The sequence below is a fragment of the Toxotes jaculatrix genome, chromosome 7, assembly GCF_017976425.1.
Source record: "Toxotes jaculatrix isolate fToxJac2 chromosome 7, fToxJac2.pri, whole genome shotgun sequence".
NCBI classification, from domain to species: Eukaryota; Metazoa; Chordata; class Actinopteri; family Toxotidae; genus Toxotes; species Toxotes jaculatrix.
The window spans coordinates 1,692,365-1,707,736 of record NC_054400.1 but is presented as its reverse complement, the minus strand read 5'-3'; the positions used below and the strand labels follow the sequence as shown (position 1 = coordinate 1,707,736).

Here is a 15,372-nt window from a genome sequence, read left to right as displayed (position 1 = left end):
ATAGTAAGAGCAGCTCGCGGGCTGATTACAGTGACAGGTCAGCTCCTGTGCGCGCGTAAAATAGCCATTTTCCTAATTACAACATAAGTGTCATTGGTCCTGATGATTCCGAGGAAAGAGCGTGCATGTGCGCGCCCCTGAAGGGGGCAGGGGGGGAGCTGAAGCTGCAGAAGTGTAGATTTATTTCAACCTAAAGCGTATTCTTCGCATTCTTAGCAGATTTTTTTTTATTTTTTTGGAGCAAAGTGACTGTTTCTGCTACAAAGTCTGCATAAGGACACAACTGCAAACTACTGTGGATGAGTGTGTGAGTGCGTGCGTGCGTGCGTGCATGTGGGTGTTTAGGGGCTCGTGGAGCCGCTTGAAGCAGGAGAAAGAATGAAGAAAGTCAACACTGCAGATTTTTTAAAAAAATGCAAAAGAAAGAGTCGTTTTCCGCGCGTGCAGCAGTGTCAGAGTTAAACCAAAGCGATTCATTCTGCGCCAAAACTTCTGCACGGGGAAGTTTTTTCTCTTTTTTTTTCTTTTTGCTTCGACTTTGCCACAAGTAAAAGGAACAAAAACAAGCGTCCTCCGACTCACCGCTGTCACCTTGTACCTGCTGGATCCCCGCACTGGAAGACAAAGCGTGCCCGGGAAGCATTGCAGAGCGAAGACGCAGCAGCACACGACCAGAGAAGTCCGCATCCTCGCCGCCGTCGGGAGCCGTGGTGGTGCACAGGCAGGTTGGTTTTGGCGCAGCTGAGTGCGGTGCGCAGTGCCGGGAGTCACACGGCTGCAGGATCGGGGGCCACTTCTCTTTAAATAGACTCTGATTTCTTTGTTCCCTCCTCAGTTTTTTTTCCTCCACATACGCTTTTTTTTTTTTTTAACAACCCCGAGCTGACAATACCATACTCTACCACGTGACTCTTAACCCCTTCTCTGCCGCGTGCGCGTCAACTCAAACCAGATGATGACGCTCTTGCGTTTTCCGCCACCTGTGGTTTTTGATTTTATGAAGACCAAGAAATCCAAGATTAAAACTTGGCAGGAAATGAACCCAATCTCCTGCATTAAACACCATAAACACTGTGACTCAGCAGGAGCTGGCACACTCCAGCACCTATGGGAATATTATAGGATTATTATAAGAGTATTACAAGAACAATCACCTACAGTACAAACTACCCAGCCAGCCACAAACACACTACAAGTCTATATAAATCCTTCTTATGTGGGTAATAATAATATAGTCTTTGTGAAGAACAACACTAACACTGCAGATGTGTGAATTAAACACTTACACTAAAACTTACACTAAAAACTTCATGTGTTTTTGTTTATTCGTTCATGTAAACAAAGACAGTGTAGTTCCAGGACAGCATGTTTCAGATGGGTTTAAATAGTTTACGGTGTATATCACAAACTGTGTTTTGTTTTGTTTTGTTGTTTTTTTTACATTCCCCAAGCCCCAAACCCTCTCCCCTGCTCTGTACTTCATATACAGGCATAAATTTAATTAATCTTCTCATTTAACTCTCAGATCAAAGTACATATTTCCCCAAAATGGAAAACTAAAAATAGGAATCATTGTGGTGAAGAGCAGTTTTTTTTTTGTAGAATGGCAGGAGTGTGTGCTAAAGAAAGAAGAGTAAGAATAAAACTTTGAACTCCTTGGAGGGTCAGCATCAGTTAAGTGCAGCTGTAAGATAAAATGCACAGTCGGACACACCGCTGGTTTCTGACCCACCTTCATCCCTTTGTTCAGAAAAAGACTCCCTGTGACTCAGTTTGAGATCATTTCTATAATCACAACCACTAATAGCAGTAAAGAATTTAGCAGAGCTTTCCTGTGTAATGGCTGTCAGATTTCTGAAGGCTTTTTGGACAAGAAAAAAGGGCTCTAATAAAATCTGAGTGTAATGAAAGAGAAAAGGAAACGGCTTTATAAGAAAGTGACACTACTAATTTCTGGACAGGAAACTGTAATTAATGTCACTGCATGCAGATGTTTTACGTACAGAGCTGTCTCTGGATTGGTCACATGTCAGTGGATTTAAGCCTTCACCCTCTTATTTAAGCTCCTGGTGTTTTTGGTGATATAAACACACGTATGTTATGTTTATCATCAAGAATCTGGAGTTTTTACCGGAATATTCTCTGTGCTTGCAGCAGTGACACTGCACAGACTGTATGTGAGAGGCAGAGCAAACAAAGCAACGCTTCAACATTCAACAGGGAAATACATGTGTTTGCTCTCGTTCTGAGAGTTAGAAGAAAAGACTGGCATCAATCTAAATCTCAAAGTTAGCTTAGCTTAGCATGAGGACTGGAAGCAGGCGGAAACGGTTAACCTGGCTTTGTCCATAAATTATAAATGTGCCTATGAAAAACCTCTAAAACTCCCTAATTAACATGTTCTCTCTCATCATGCTGTGGCTTCCTGAACTAAGTTCAAGTTTGTTTTTGTCTTGCACATGAATAAAGTACATTGCAATAGTCCAGTTGGTGTGTAATAAGTGTTTAACGATAGTAAGTGCGATAGTTTTGCATTTGGCTCATGTTTTATCATTGCGTTGTTTTAGTTCACCGATCAAGATTTAACTCTGAGATAAATTCTGCTTCAGGCAGGTTATCTGAGCTCAAACTCACATCGACTGTGTTTCAGTCAAGCTCTACATATTTTTATTGTGTTTGGGAGGAGAGTGTTCTTTATGCTCTTCAAACTCTTCACTGTCTAAAGTTAGCAGATGTAAAACTGCTCCTGTAATTCCAAAGTAACCCGTGCTGCACTGGCCATTATCATCATGTGAATTATACAAACAAGCTATCACACGCTCCCCACAGATGGTACCAATCCATTTTCCTCCTCAGCATTTTTTACAAGAGGTGGCAGTGTTCCAACACGTGACAGCAGCTCTCAATTAGACATGAAATACGCTTAAAAACTCAGGATTCAAGTCACTGCCAAGTCCAATAAATATCCAGGAATCTGCCTCAGTGACACTGGTGCAGAGAAACGCTGAAAACCAACTGGAGTCTCATGTAACATGCTGATTAAGGTAGAAGGACAATGGATGTAATTTAACCCCAGCCACTGTAAAAGTTCAAATGGCAACATGTGGCTAACCAATGTAAAACGCTTTAAGATGTAATTTTAAGTTTTAATCTAGATGCTGTCTCTGGTTTTTCACATAAAAACGTTTTGGTCTCAGTAGCAAAAGTCCAGAAACCCAATGCTGAGGATGTAACATGTCTTTTCAGAGACACTGGCTGAAATCACAGATGCTGCGTCCAGGTTTGGTTTGGTAGAAGAGACCTCTCAGCGCCTCCAACTGCGAACAAGGTCGGTTCTTATTCTTTCTGTTATGAATATTTAATCCATGGATGTTTACATTTGTTTCCCACAGCACAGAAAAGTGACTTTTATTTGTGCGGTGTCATCCTAGTGTAAAGTCTATGGGCTGAGCAATATTACAGCAATACATACACATACTTTGCACATTTTTATTATTTAAAACATGACATAAATATCCATATCTACATAATAATTATCCCAGTGGTACAGCTGCAGGTTCAAGCCTGCATCTAATCCTGGTTTTACTGCCTCTTCATCCAGGTGAAATCAAGCTGCAGATCTTTTCAGATGAAATGTTTTTGTGGTTTCCACCTGGTCCCGAAGCAGCAGCTGCTGGTCCGTTTTGAATGGAAGCTTTGATGTGTTTATCGCATGCACAGATTATACTGATGGAGCCCAGAGTTTTCCTTTTGATAAAAATGCAAAAACCATAAAAGAAGGCACACAACAAAAGTGCAGAGCGTGGCATTCCAGTGAGCTAATGCTGCGCTGGTGCTTGCATGTGTGTTGTGTGCCCAGCAGGATAAATGTGAACATATTTCACTCTCCATCTTTACCACAGCGGAGGTGCTCTTGAGCAAGGCACAAAAACCCCAGCTGCTCCAGGTGCCCAGCTCAGGCTGTGGTTGGACTCGGCAGATAAGGTGAAAGAAGGTGTGGTCTCACAGGAAGAGTTTGACATTTTGGGAAATTCGCTTGTTTGCCTTTTTGCTGAGTTTGATGAGAATATTGTTATGAAGCAGATCAAAATCTGATCCTTTCTCTGTGTTTCTTCCTCCTCACTCCGGCAGATTTAGTTTTAGTTTGTGATTCCAGTCTTTGTTCTAAGCTAAGCTCAGCACTCGGCTTTTTACTGGACCATCAAAGGTCACACTTGTTTAGGGCTGAATAGATATTAGATTTTGGACTTTGGCGATTTGATTTGATTTGATTTGATGACCAAAACCTGAGACTCACTTGTGACCTCCCCCTCTGAACGTGAGTTACTGTGTGTGTTCCGGGCGACTCAGTGTTCATGCTTAGTGGAGCACAGTGGGGTGAGAAGGTTCTTCCTGTTGGTTTCAGGTGACTGAAAGGAAGCAGAGTATAACTCAATGCACCGCTGATGTTTACCTCATGGTTACTGAAGGTGTTATCTTTCTTTCTGTGAAGTCTTTCCTGTACTTTAGAAGAATTAACAGCAGCACATTAACTCTCATGAAGCAGGAAAATGAGCTGTGAAACCTTCAACATGCAGATGTCACATATTAAGATATGAGGAAACTTTCACCCCCTCAAAGGCGAAACCTCCGAAAGGCTCCAACATTATTTAAAGGATAATGTTGTCTTTAGTCTACATGTTTCTTAAATCAACAATGCGTCCGACTCACAGTACATTCTGACTTCCCTGCCTGTTGTAAGCCCGAAGCCCACTGGTCCCTGACGATGAAAATCTTTAAAACAGATGAAGGTCATGTGACATAACCGAGAGCTTCAGAACTTCTACTAAATGGATCTTGTGTTTGAAAACTACTGAACTTTGAACGTCAACTTTTAAATTAACCCGGATAAATTAACCTGACCTTGAAGCTATCGAAAAAAAATGGGAACTTCCTACACTGACATTTCCACAACAACTGGGCAACTCCGTCTGCTAATGTGATGTGATTGAAAGCTCCAGTACAGCTACTAAATAGACCTGGTAGTGAGGCTGTTTTCTGTCACAAATAAATAGTAAAGCTCCTGAAACAGCCGGCTGCTGCAGTGATAGTTTATGGACAGCAGTGGAGCTCTGTGGCTCAGAGGAATAAGATGTATCAGGCTTTCACACACTTTCCTTCCACTCACTGTATGAAAGTATCTGATGGCTGTTTGGTATTGCAGGGTGGTCCGGCGGTTACACAGATTGTCCGGTCATAAAAAAAAAGGTCACAGGTTTGATCCCTGCCACAGCTAATGTGTCCATCAACCGCCATGTGTCCCTGAGCTAGACACTGAGCTATTGTGTGTGAGCCTGGAGTATAAATCTCGGCTGTGGGCAGAAGACTCGTCTTGCTTTTTACAGAAACCTGCGGCTGTAAAAGTCGGACATGTGATACATAAGTTATAACCGAAACATCCAACAGCCGTTCTCTTGGCAATAGATTCATATCTGGCAACTGATTCATACACAAAGTCCTTCTCAGATCAGCTGTTCGTCATCGCAGCAATACTCTGCCCGTCGTGTCTAACAAAGGGCTTCAGTCAAATCATACACTTCCTGTCATTATGATACCTCCCCTTTAAAGTGAAACACTGACCCTGAGCAAAGTTTAGCCTAAATCCGCTGCCTGAGAAACCCATTTTTCATACGGCTGGTTGTGGGTTCGTGTCAGCCGCACTTCTCAAAACAAAGACCACATGTGTCCTTTTAATGCAAACCAGACGCGTGGATGGAAGCGACCAGCCTCCAGCTGCCTGCCTCCTCTGACTGGCCGGGCGGAGAGCTATGAAAAATGGCCCTGGAGGGGGTTAGAGGGACGCAGTGGGGGTTATTAGAGGGTTTGAACACATTAAACCTCGTTCTCTCCTTGTGATGTGACCCCGACTGACCCCTTGCAGGCCTCGCCACAACAAATGGGCCAAAAGGGTAAAGGCGGAAAGAAGGGAGATCAAAACAGAGCCAGAAAAGTGTGCTGCTGCTGCTAATCTGGGTTTTCCTTTAAGGACGTCATGCATCTGCATCTTCTGCGGTGGAATAATGAGTTTTCCTGTTTCAAGTTTACGTCAGCAAACGCCAATTTGCAGCAGTTTCTGTGATAAAAGGAGGTTTGGTGTTGTGGTCGGGGGTTTTGATCGCCAGCACGGTTGAAATCTTTTGCATTTCAAAGCATTTTTTACTGCAGAGCTACTGAACTGTGACATTAAGATAAAAAAAAAACCTGCAGCTGATTCAGAAATCACACACAAGTCATTTATTTTGTGGAAGGATTTACAGCGTTACACTGGCCTTCTTATACTTTGTGGTTATTCCATCTTCTGTCTATCTTTATTTTAACATTTAACACGTTTCCTTCCACTACAAGATATGAGGAAAAAAACATTTGAGAATCTGATGTAATAATTCCAACTAAAGCTCCACTTACCAGCTTTTTTGGATCTTTCAGCCATATCATGTAATCTTCATCAGCGGTTACAGTTTACCCAGATGAATCTATTGAAGTGTAACTCAGCAGATTTCATGATTTCAGCAGTTTTTAAACTTTGGAAAAAGCCAGTAAATCGACCTGGAGGACAACATGTGAACAGCGTCTTTGGTGAATGTTAAAACTGTCAAACATTTTTCCAGTTTGTCAGTTTTTGTGAAAAAGTTGGAGAAATGTGCAGAAAAGTGTGAGGTCTCATAATTATACTGCATGTTGTCTGAAGTCGCATCAGTTTCAGACATCACACGAAGAAAAAGTCAGAGGAAAGATCCAACAGATTCAAATACGAGGAAGGAATCATGAACAACGGAGAGCAGGCACAGCCGATTCACGAGGTAAGACATCACAGTTCAGGAGCAAAATAATTACAGGCATCATCAACCACTGTTACACTGCACTGTGTTAATGTGAATTTAAAATAAAACATTTGCTGTAGTACTGTACATAAGTACAAATTTGAGGTACTTGTGTTTTACTTGCGTATTTACATTTTATAACAGAACTTCTACTCCATTAAAAGAAAATTACGTAGTGACTGCTGTGAAAATCCTTCCAGTAACTTTTCATGTGAAAATGTCAAACATTTCACGGGTCCAGCTTCTCACACATGATGATGTGCTGCTTTTCCTTTTCAGAATTCTGAGGTTTAGACAAAGCAAATCAAGCTGTGAGGGACTCTAACGGGTATTTGTGACGGCATTTCTCATCATTTCCTGAAGATTTACAAACCAAACAATCCAGAGTCTGATTAACGGACACAGTCGACTCCTTTATATTTCATAACCATCATTTTCCTTGCAGCTCCAGTTGGCTGAGCCCCGGGTGCAGGTGAGTTTCTCTCCTCTGTGTAAACATATTTCCATATTTCACCACCAGGTGTGACGTCCACTGCACAACTGCACCCGTGAACTGATGTCAACTTGAAGAAACCCACGGCCTTTACTGACCCCTGCTGGTGATGACTGGGAAGTGCAACAACATGGAGGCTGTGCCTTTAACACATGGTACACACGCAACATTATTTTCACTTGGTGGTTGAAATACAAAAGTATCATCAGCAAAATCAGTGTAAAAGTACTCGTTCTTCTGTTCGATGTTATTAGAATCGTAATGATGCAAAGTGTGTAAACAGCATTTTACTCTTACTGTTAGTGTTACTGTTAGTGTTAGTGTTACTGTTAGTGTTAGTGTCAATGTTACTGTTAGATAGTCCAGGCTCCCAGTCGAGGGGTCGGGCCCCTGCAAAGGTCACAACACAAATCTAAGTAGTTCTGATACAGAAATCTTTCCAGTGTTTGGACTTTTCTCTAATCTTTGCTTTGTTGTGAGATATTAGAGAGTTTTACCCCTTTATCTAAACTGTACTTGTACTTGTGTAAATGTACTAAATTAGGAAACATTGCTTTGACTTTTAATCATTTCATGTGACCAAAACTCTCACATTAATCTTCAGTGAAAAACATTATTCACGACCAGCTCCTCAATCATACACCAGTTCTCAGCTGTGTGATGGGAACACAGCATAAATCAGTATAACTGGTTCATATAACTGAAGAGTTAGAGCCTTACAGTGCATAATAAGACTGTGAAGATAATTAGACATCATGCAGAACAGTGAAGATGTTACTAAACCTCAGTCACACCGTCGCTGTTCCTCCACTCTTATCTTCAGCGCTCCTGGTCAGTGGGTTGGTGTTCTTTCCCCTGCAGAGCAGCACTCTGAGCTTCTCTCTCAGGGTTTTGTTAGAGCAGGTGAGGAGGATCGCAGAAGCTGCGCAGTAAAATGACAAGCCGAGGAAGAGCATGTCAGCGCTCAGCCCAGAGGCGAATATTGCATGGAAATAGTAGAGTGAGATGGTGAGCAGCGTGGTGAGGTAAACCCAGACCAGAGCCACCGTCAGCCTGCAGAGGAGCAGATATGAGTCCGCTGTGTGAGAACCGCTCTGCTTCTTCTGCATGGACAAGGTGTGTTTGCAGAGGTAGACGACCAACCTCAGCGACGTCGGGAGCATGATCATCAAGGGCATCAAGGTGAGGTAGCAGATGAAGATGATCACATAAACATCGACGTCAACCCAGGCAGGAAACAGGGGCTTCCTGATGGCACAAGCCGCATTTCCTGTCATGTTGTTTGGAGCAAGAGTTTTGCTTTGGAAATGGAGGTAGAAGAAAGGTGTGAACATCACGCAGGAGGTCAGGAAGGTCAACACCAGGGAGACGTTCAGGATGGCGGAGATGTTCTCCTTGAGCGCTCTGAGCAGAGCTGATGAGAAGCTCAAAACCCTCATGCAGTAGAGGACGCTCAGCCAGGCTACAGACCAGAAACTGACGGAGCTGCTGCTGAGCCACACAAACAGGACGACACAGAAGAAGAGAGGTAAGACCGGCCAGCAGAGCACCCCGGCCCAGACCGAGGCCACGAGGACAAAGGTGGAGGTCTGCAGCAGGACGTTGCCCAGCGAGATGAAGCAGATGATGACAGCCACAGTTTTCACACATCCGGACCTGTACTGCTGCACCAGCATGACCACGAGGTTAAAGATGTTGGCGAGCACTCCGAGGACCAGCAGGAAGGCGGTGCCGCACAGCTTCAGCTCAGCGGATCCAAACATGGTTACAGGGGCCCAGTGGAGATGAAGCATTCCTCCCAGCTTCAGAGCCAAATGACAGGCTCAGGGTCCTTACTGAGGAAATAGAAACACGCCGCATGCAAATCATTTCCTGCAAATCTCTGGTGAATGTTACTGCATACAAAAAGAGAAATTAGACATCACTCAAATCAGTCACCTCGCTGCGTTCTTCATTTATAGAACAGAGCCTGACTATAAAATGAGCAATTACAGAATTTCAAGTTGACCTGACACACAGACTGAGGGCTTTGTTTTTGTTTATGTCTGCATCTTTATATGCATATATGTCTGTAAGTGTTGTCATGGTGACGTTGCTGTTTAACCATCCACACAGCAACGCTTGAGTTTTATTCCTCATTCTGAGGTCAGGTCCTTTACGGGCATTTACATTTCATTGAACTGAATTTACATTTTCTTAATACGGCTGATGTAATTCAGACTAATTCTCAAAGGGCAGCACCAGAGAATAAACCGTCTTAACGAGCTGTCCCTGAAGGCAGCATCCCCTAGCAACAGCTAACGCTAACCTCTGCTAGCTTGCCGTCGGAGATTTTCCTGTACATTTTCTTTGAAAGTGTTCAAACAGAAGTGTTTAAAAAGCGGATAAAATATAGGAAAAAGAAAAGTGCACAATAATGGCGGATAAAAGCGGCTCCGACGACAAAGAAAAGCTGTTGTATTTGACACAAATTCGGTATCTGGACGAGCAGTTGGAGAGGTAAGACTGAGCTAACGGACACCGCTCACCTGACCCTGCTGCTTGGTGGGGGGCAGTAAACCCTTAGCCAATAGTTTCTGTTAGTTTAGTCTTTAAATGACATTATGACATATAAATGTAGATATATACATATACATTACAATACCTTAGTTTTTGTGTAATAAAATATTATTTGAAATTCTTCACTTGGCCAGGGGGATGTTAGCTGTGTTAGCATTAGCACCACTTTGTGCCTGTTAAGATGGCAGTGACAGACCTGATGTTATTATCATGCTAATTATTATCATAGATTATGAAAATGGTGGCTAATTAATGTTCTGTTGACTGAAGAATTAATTAATCACCCAGTTGTTTCAGCTCCACTTCCAGCTCTCATGTGCTATTTCACTATTTAAACTTTCATTTCTTTCATTTGTCTGTTCTGTATTTTATGTTATCTTAATTGATAGTTTAAGTTCCACTTCTTTTGCACATCATTGCAAAATATACAGAAGTATACAAAAAAAGTTGTATGGTATGTGGTGCATAAGCCTCAAAGCTTTTACCTTTACCTGCAAAACATTTCATGGCATTTTTTTTTGTTCCAAGAATTATCACTATACTTTACCTCACTGCTGACGTCTTGTAACTGAGGACAAGTTTCAGTCACATTTTCAGTACAATAAGACTGAAGGAGGATGCAGCTCGAAGTACGTTTTAAATACTATGTTTAGGACAAAAATCACAGAATTCTTGAATATAACTCTCAAACCCACGTGTTTCTCGTTATCATGCAGATGTCAACGTAAATGTGACGAGCTGGGAAAACAGAACAAGGACCTCGCCTGTCTGTACAGCGCGTTGGAGAAGGACAAGAAAGGAATCACTGAGTTTCTGAAACGCTCGGTTGCTGCAGAAGAGAAGAAGGTGGAGGAGCTGTCTGAGCGGCTGGAGAATCAGCAGCAGGCAGCTAAGCAGGAGCGAGAGACTCTGGAGCTGCAGCACAGGCAGGAGGCGCAGGAGCTGCAGGAGAGAATTGACGAGCTTAAATCAGAGACCACGATGCAGAGTGAGACAATCATGACATCCATGTGTCATTGGAATAATGTTACTCAACAGCGAGGGAAGGAGAAACAACTGGGGCTCCACAAGAGTATTAATATATTAATATATTCATTCCTGATTAATCTCCTGATTATTTTCTTAATTAAATGTTTGCAGTTTTAGTTTTAGTAAACAGCTGAAATCATTAGGTACTTAGTTGGACTTTAAGAATGATTTTTATGTACTCAGACTAGACTCTTGCTATAAAGGGTTCAGTGTGCTTGAATTTCCTGCACAAGGTGTGTGTGTGATTGTCTGTCAGTTTTGGAAAGTTGCAACCGGATGTCGGACACCCCCCCCCCCCCCCCCCCCCCCCCACCTGACGCTGGAGAAGTGTGGTACGAGGTGGTCGAACACTGTTTGTGTGAAACCTACTGTGGGAAGCGTCCTCTCCTCTCCTTGTTTACTCCTCTCTCCTCCTCTCAGTGACAGAGATTGAGGAGCAGCAGGAGAATCTGAGGCAGCTGAGGCAGCAGCTGTCTGTTGTGGAGTCTCTGAAGCAGCAGCTGGTCAGTCAGAGGGAAGAGCATGAAGCTGCCGCCCACAGACTGAAGATGGAAGCATCGTGGGCGATAGAAAAGTGAAGTCTAAGACAGAATTACCCTGACAGTTAACATTACACCTGGGGAGTTTTCATGCTGATCTCTTTCTTTGATGTTGGTTTGACTGTTGCTTCAAAGTGGACAGTAAACATTCACCCCTGCCTTCCCCTGTCATCCAACAACAGGACTATTGAGCGCAGTCGGAACAGAGAGGACAACTGCGTCCGGACAGAGGTGTCCAACATTCTTCAGGGGGAGAGAACTCAGCACCGTAAGATGCTGGAGATGCTCCAATTCCTGCAGAGCGAGAAGGTGCAGCTGCAGAAGGAGAATGACATCCTGCGAGACAGAGGGAGAGAACTTCAGGTCAGGAGTGACGACCTGAAGAAAGATCTGAACAAGATTAACCAGGCGAGCTTCGTGCCCAAGGAGGTAAGAGGACAGAAAATGTCTGTAGAGAAGTGACATAAGTCAGAGTCAGGGGGCATCCAGATTTAAACCGGAGACCTCTTGATCTGCCATCTAATGCTCTGCCACTGACCCACACCCCCAGCTTACACCGGCAGTGTCTATGTTGTGTTTTCATTGCTTCTGGTGGCCACAGCGGCTGCTTCTGGCAGAGCCTTTGTTTACAGCCCATGATTGTCTCCCTTTTACATGCAGGCCTTTGTAACACTATTCATTTGATTAGCAGGAATGGCTTCCCCCCACCTGAGGGCAGCACACTGTTGTTATTATACACTTCAGCAGTGAGAGACCTGTATCGAATCCTGGACTGTTTTGTGACAATACAGCCTGAGAAAAAAAAAAAAAAAAAAGCTGTTCACAGCACAAAGTGTGTTGCATTTGTTTATCAGTGTGAAGAAGAGAGACATAATTTGGACATTGGCAGGGTGTCTGTTCTGAAGTGGTATAAGTTTGAGGGGGCATCCGGATTTGAACCGGAGACCTCTTGATCTGCAGTCAAATGCTCTACCACTGAGCTATACCCCCACATTCTGTCTCCTCCATCACTGTCCTTTGAGACACGATGATTCAGTGCTTGTGAGACAATACTGTGAAAAGTTGTTGACATTGTACCATAGTACTCACACCCAACAATAACCTTCCCAAACATTCCCATTATCACTACAAAACACCCATAACCTCTACATCTGCTACCAACAGGCACCCAACCGTGTGGAGGCATACCACCACCCTGCGGCACTGCTAGTTTATTTTTTACAGTGGGGGGTTTTAGTGTTTAAGGACGGGTTTATGTTTTGTCAAGTGTGCCTGAAAAAGAATATTCCCTACTTTTCCACATCATTCTTTTCTGTCGCAAAAGGATTATACTGACTGTCAGTGCAAAATCATTCATCATCATCCATTCCTTACAGGGGAATTAGCTCAAATGGTAGAGCGCTCGCTTAGCATGCGAGAGGTAGCGGGATCGATGCCCGCATTCTCCAGAGCTCTTTTCAGGGCGGCCGCGGCGCAGCAAGTTAAGCGTGCGGCTTTGGACTTTGGACCGCCCGGAGACCAGGAGGGATCATTAAAGTATAAACTTAACTTCCTCAGGAGGTGGAGCAGCTGAGGAAGAAGTGCCAGCAGCAGACGGAGGAGCAGAAGCAATGCAGCACCGCCCACCAGCACACTCTGGCCCAGATAGAGGCTCTCAGGTAAAAGTGTAATCGCTTTCTACTGAATATGATTCTACATATGATTCAGATTCACATTCATTATTGTGTATTTGAAGAACAGTATGATCCTCGAGATTTAAAGTATCAGGCCCCATTTTTGATGCTACTTTCAGCTCAGTGCAGCTCCTCCTATCACAGAAGAAACTCACAATCCAACGTACATCTCTGAAGGGGTTAAATGTTAATATTAGGTATAAAGACTTCTGAATCTACAGTCAGATGCTCCTCCACTGAGCCATACCCCCAGTGGTAAAGGTGTCAGTGTTATTGTGTTTTCAGACAGCGCCTCGCCTCAGTGTCCAGTGAGTGCTCTCAAAAAACAGCCGAGGCAGATCAGCTGAGGGCCGAGCTACAGACGGAGAAGAGCAGGATTATGCAGCTGGGTGGTGTCATGCAGGAAGCAGCCGTCCTCCTCAGACACATCCTGACGGTAAAAACACACACTTTGGACCAGGAGCATCAGGAGGAGCTAATTCTGATATTACAGCTGTCTGTAACTTTGTGGTGAAGTTGAAGTACCTGAAAATTCTGTGTGCATGATTATCTGTTTAGCCTTGTTGCTTCTCACATCTGTAACATCTGTAAAGGTGCATCTGATTATTGAAGCTCTGGTCTTCTCTGTCCTCTGCAGGACTCAGAGAAGCCTCAGTGGAAGATACCGAGGCTGCTGGAGATCTTGGAAAGCACCGCCCCCCGGGGAACAGACTCCACCCCCGGCGACCCCACTGAGAAGAGCAGTCGAGGACAGAAACCTCAGACCTCTGGCCCCAGACCAGCTCGGTACTGGAATCACTCTCCACTGGATCGTGTCTCATAGTTTTATGATTTGTGTCCTCAGTGGTGTGAACGCTGCTGTCAGCTCATTTCCTGAACACTCTGCAGCTGTTTCCTCACACCAACACATCTGGCTGATTCCCACCAGAACCAGATCAGCTGTTCACTGGTCTCATCCAAATATTCAAACAACAATGCTGTCCGCTTAAATAAGGCTGTGAAACAACTCCTTATGCTGTGTCCCCGCAGTAAATGTTCACTTCATAGACAGTACTGTTCAAACGTTTTAGGCACGTTAGATGTTTAGATTTTTATCCATTGGCCAACACCATCAGGGAGGCGTCTGATTGGTTCCAAATTCATTCTGCACCATGACAGCGAGCCAAAGCAGAACACCAGGGTCACAGTCCAGCAGCCGACGCCAGACCAAAAAAAAAACTCATCCAAAAACTACATTCGTCCTTTGCCTGATCTGTGCTGATAAGGATTCAGTGTTGTCCTCGTAAGGCCTGTGTAGAGGGCTGACTTTCTCCCTGGATATATTTCTTAAATCAGGAAAAAGGGCACAAGAACAGTGGGAACCAGATATTATTGGTGTCTCTCCTTCAGGCGAGAGGAGACTGTCTGTGTTTGAGCCTGAAAAAACACAGAAAAACCACTTAATAATAAAAGAATAAAAATATACCATAATTGTTTTTTTATTTTCTTCTTTTAGAGAAGCTGTTTTTTATGTTATGATTAATTCTTTGTATGAATGTTGTTGCTGTGTCTGTCCCTCAGGACGCTCTGCAGACAGAAGACGTCCAGCTCTGTCAGCCCGGCTCCTCAGGGGCAGGAGCCTCCAGCTGAACCTGATCCAGTCAACAGAAAGAAAGATGAGTGTTCTTCATCCTGCCGCTCCATTTCAAAATAAAGGTTTCAGTCACTGTGATCCTGCATTAGTTCTGACTTCTAATCTGTTTGTGGAGGTTTGAACATTTACAGGTTGCACAGTATTTTTTGTATTGTGATTCTATTGACTGATTGTTTTTAATTAATTTATTTAAATCTCAATTTATAGTTTTGTCCTCAGATGTCTTGTCCGAAACCCAAAGACAGTTAGGTTGTAGTGATCGAAACGAAGCAAAGCAGGAAATCCTCACATTAGAGAAACTGTAAATTTGTTTGTGCAAATGAATATGATAAATAATGTCATGTTCTTCAGACATGAGCTCAAGCTCATGGTTGTGAGGCCTTCACAGGAGGAAAGCAAAGAATAATGCATTTGAATCTTTCTCCACGTGATCAGTGACTGCATGTCGGACCTTACCCTCTCTCACTGATGTCTGATCGCTGCTGTAAACTCATTATAAAGACGCTGAATCACAGATTAGAGTTAGACTGTGATAGAGAGAAAATGTGATAACCTCAGCAGTGTTTTCAAAATGTTGGACTGAGCC

General features: G+C 43.6%; 3 protein-coding genes and 2 non-coding genes across 5 annotated transcripts in view; 2 read left to right on the top strand and 3 right to left on the bottom strand.

Annotated features, from left to right (window-relative positions):
• The window catches only part of mmp11a (matrix metallopeptidase 11a), a 21,124-nt gene extending 20,286 nt beyond the window's left edge, over positions 1-838 (bottom strand). The window contains exon 1 of the mRNA XM_041041589.1: positions 583-838. Within this exon, the coding sequence (XP_040897523.1) occupies positions 583-687 (105 nt within the window). The 5' untranslated portion in view covers positions 688-838. The remainder of the gene's footprint in view (positions 1-582) is intronic.
• The window catches only part of LOC121184142 (cingulin-like), a 16,328-nt gene extending 1,023 nt beyond the window's left edge, over positions 1-15,305 (top strand). Inside the window, exons 3-12 of the mRNA XM_041041590.1 lie at positions 3,247-3,328; positions 6,728-6,839; positions 7,381-7,508; positions 10,629-10,900; positions 11,362-11,515; positions 11,663-11,909; positions 13,038-13,138; positions 13,439-13,589; positions 13,791-13,939; positions 14,714-15,305. Of these exons, the coding sequence (XP_040897524.1) occupies positions 10,894-10,900; positions 11,362-11,515; positions 11,663-11,909; positions 13,038-13,138; positions 13,439-13,589; positions 13,791-13,939; positions 14,714-14,846 (942 nt within the window). The 5' untranslated portion in view covers positions 3,247-3,328; positions 6,728-6,839; positions 7,381-7,508; positions 10,629-10,893 and the 3' untranslated portion in view covers positions 14,847-15,305. The remainder of the gene's footprint in view (positions 1-3,246; positions 3,329-6,727; positions 6,840-7,380; positions 7,509-10,628; positions 10,901-11,361; positions 11,516-11,662; positions 11,910-13,037; positions 13,139-13,438; positions 13,590-13,790; positions 13,940-14,713) is intronic.
• LOC121184319 (taste receptor type 2 member 40) lies at positions 8,142-9,116 on the bottom strand. Its single transcript, XM_041041926.1, has one exon. The coding sequence runs from the start codon at positions 9,114-9,116 to the stop codon at positions 8,142-8,144; it is 975 nt and encodes a 324-aa protein (XP_040897860.1).
• Positions 12,399-12,470, bottom strand: trnac-gca. The gene has a single exon. It is a non-coding gene; the product is annotated as a tRNA-Cys (tRNA).
• On the top strand, positions 12,856-12,928 carry trnaa-agc. The gene has a single exon. It is a non-coding gene; the product is annotated as a tRNA-Ala (tRNA).
• Positions 15,306-15,372: the final 67 nt, after the last annotated feature.

Bases quoted from the DNA above. Each gene is read 5' to 3' on its own strand.
- LOC121184319 (XM_041041926.1), bottom strand. From the start codon at position 9,116: ATGTTTGGATCCGCTGAGCTGAAGCTGTGCGGCACCGCCTTCCTGCTG.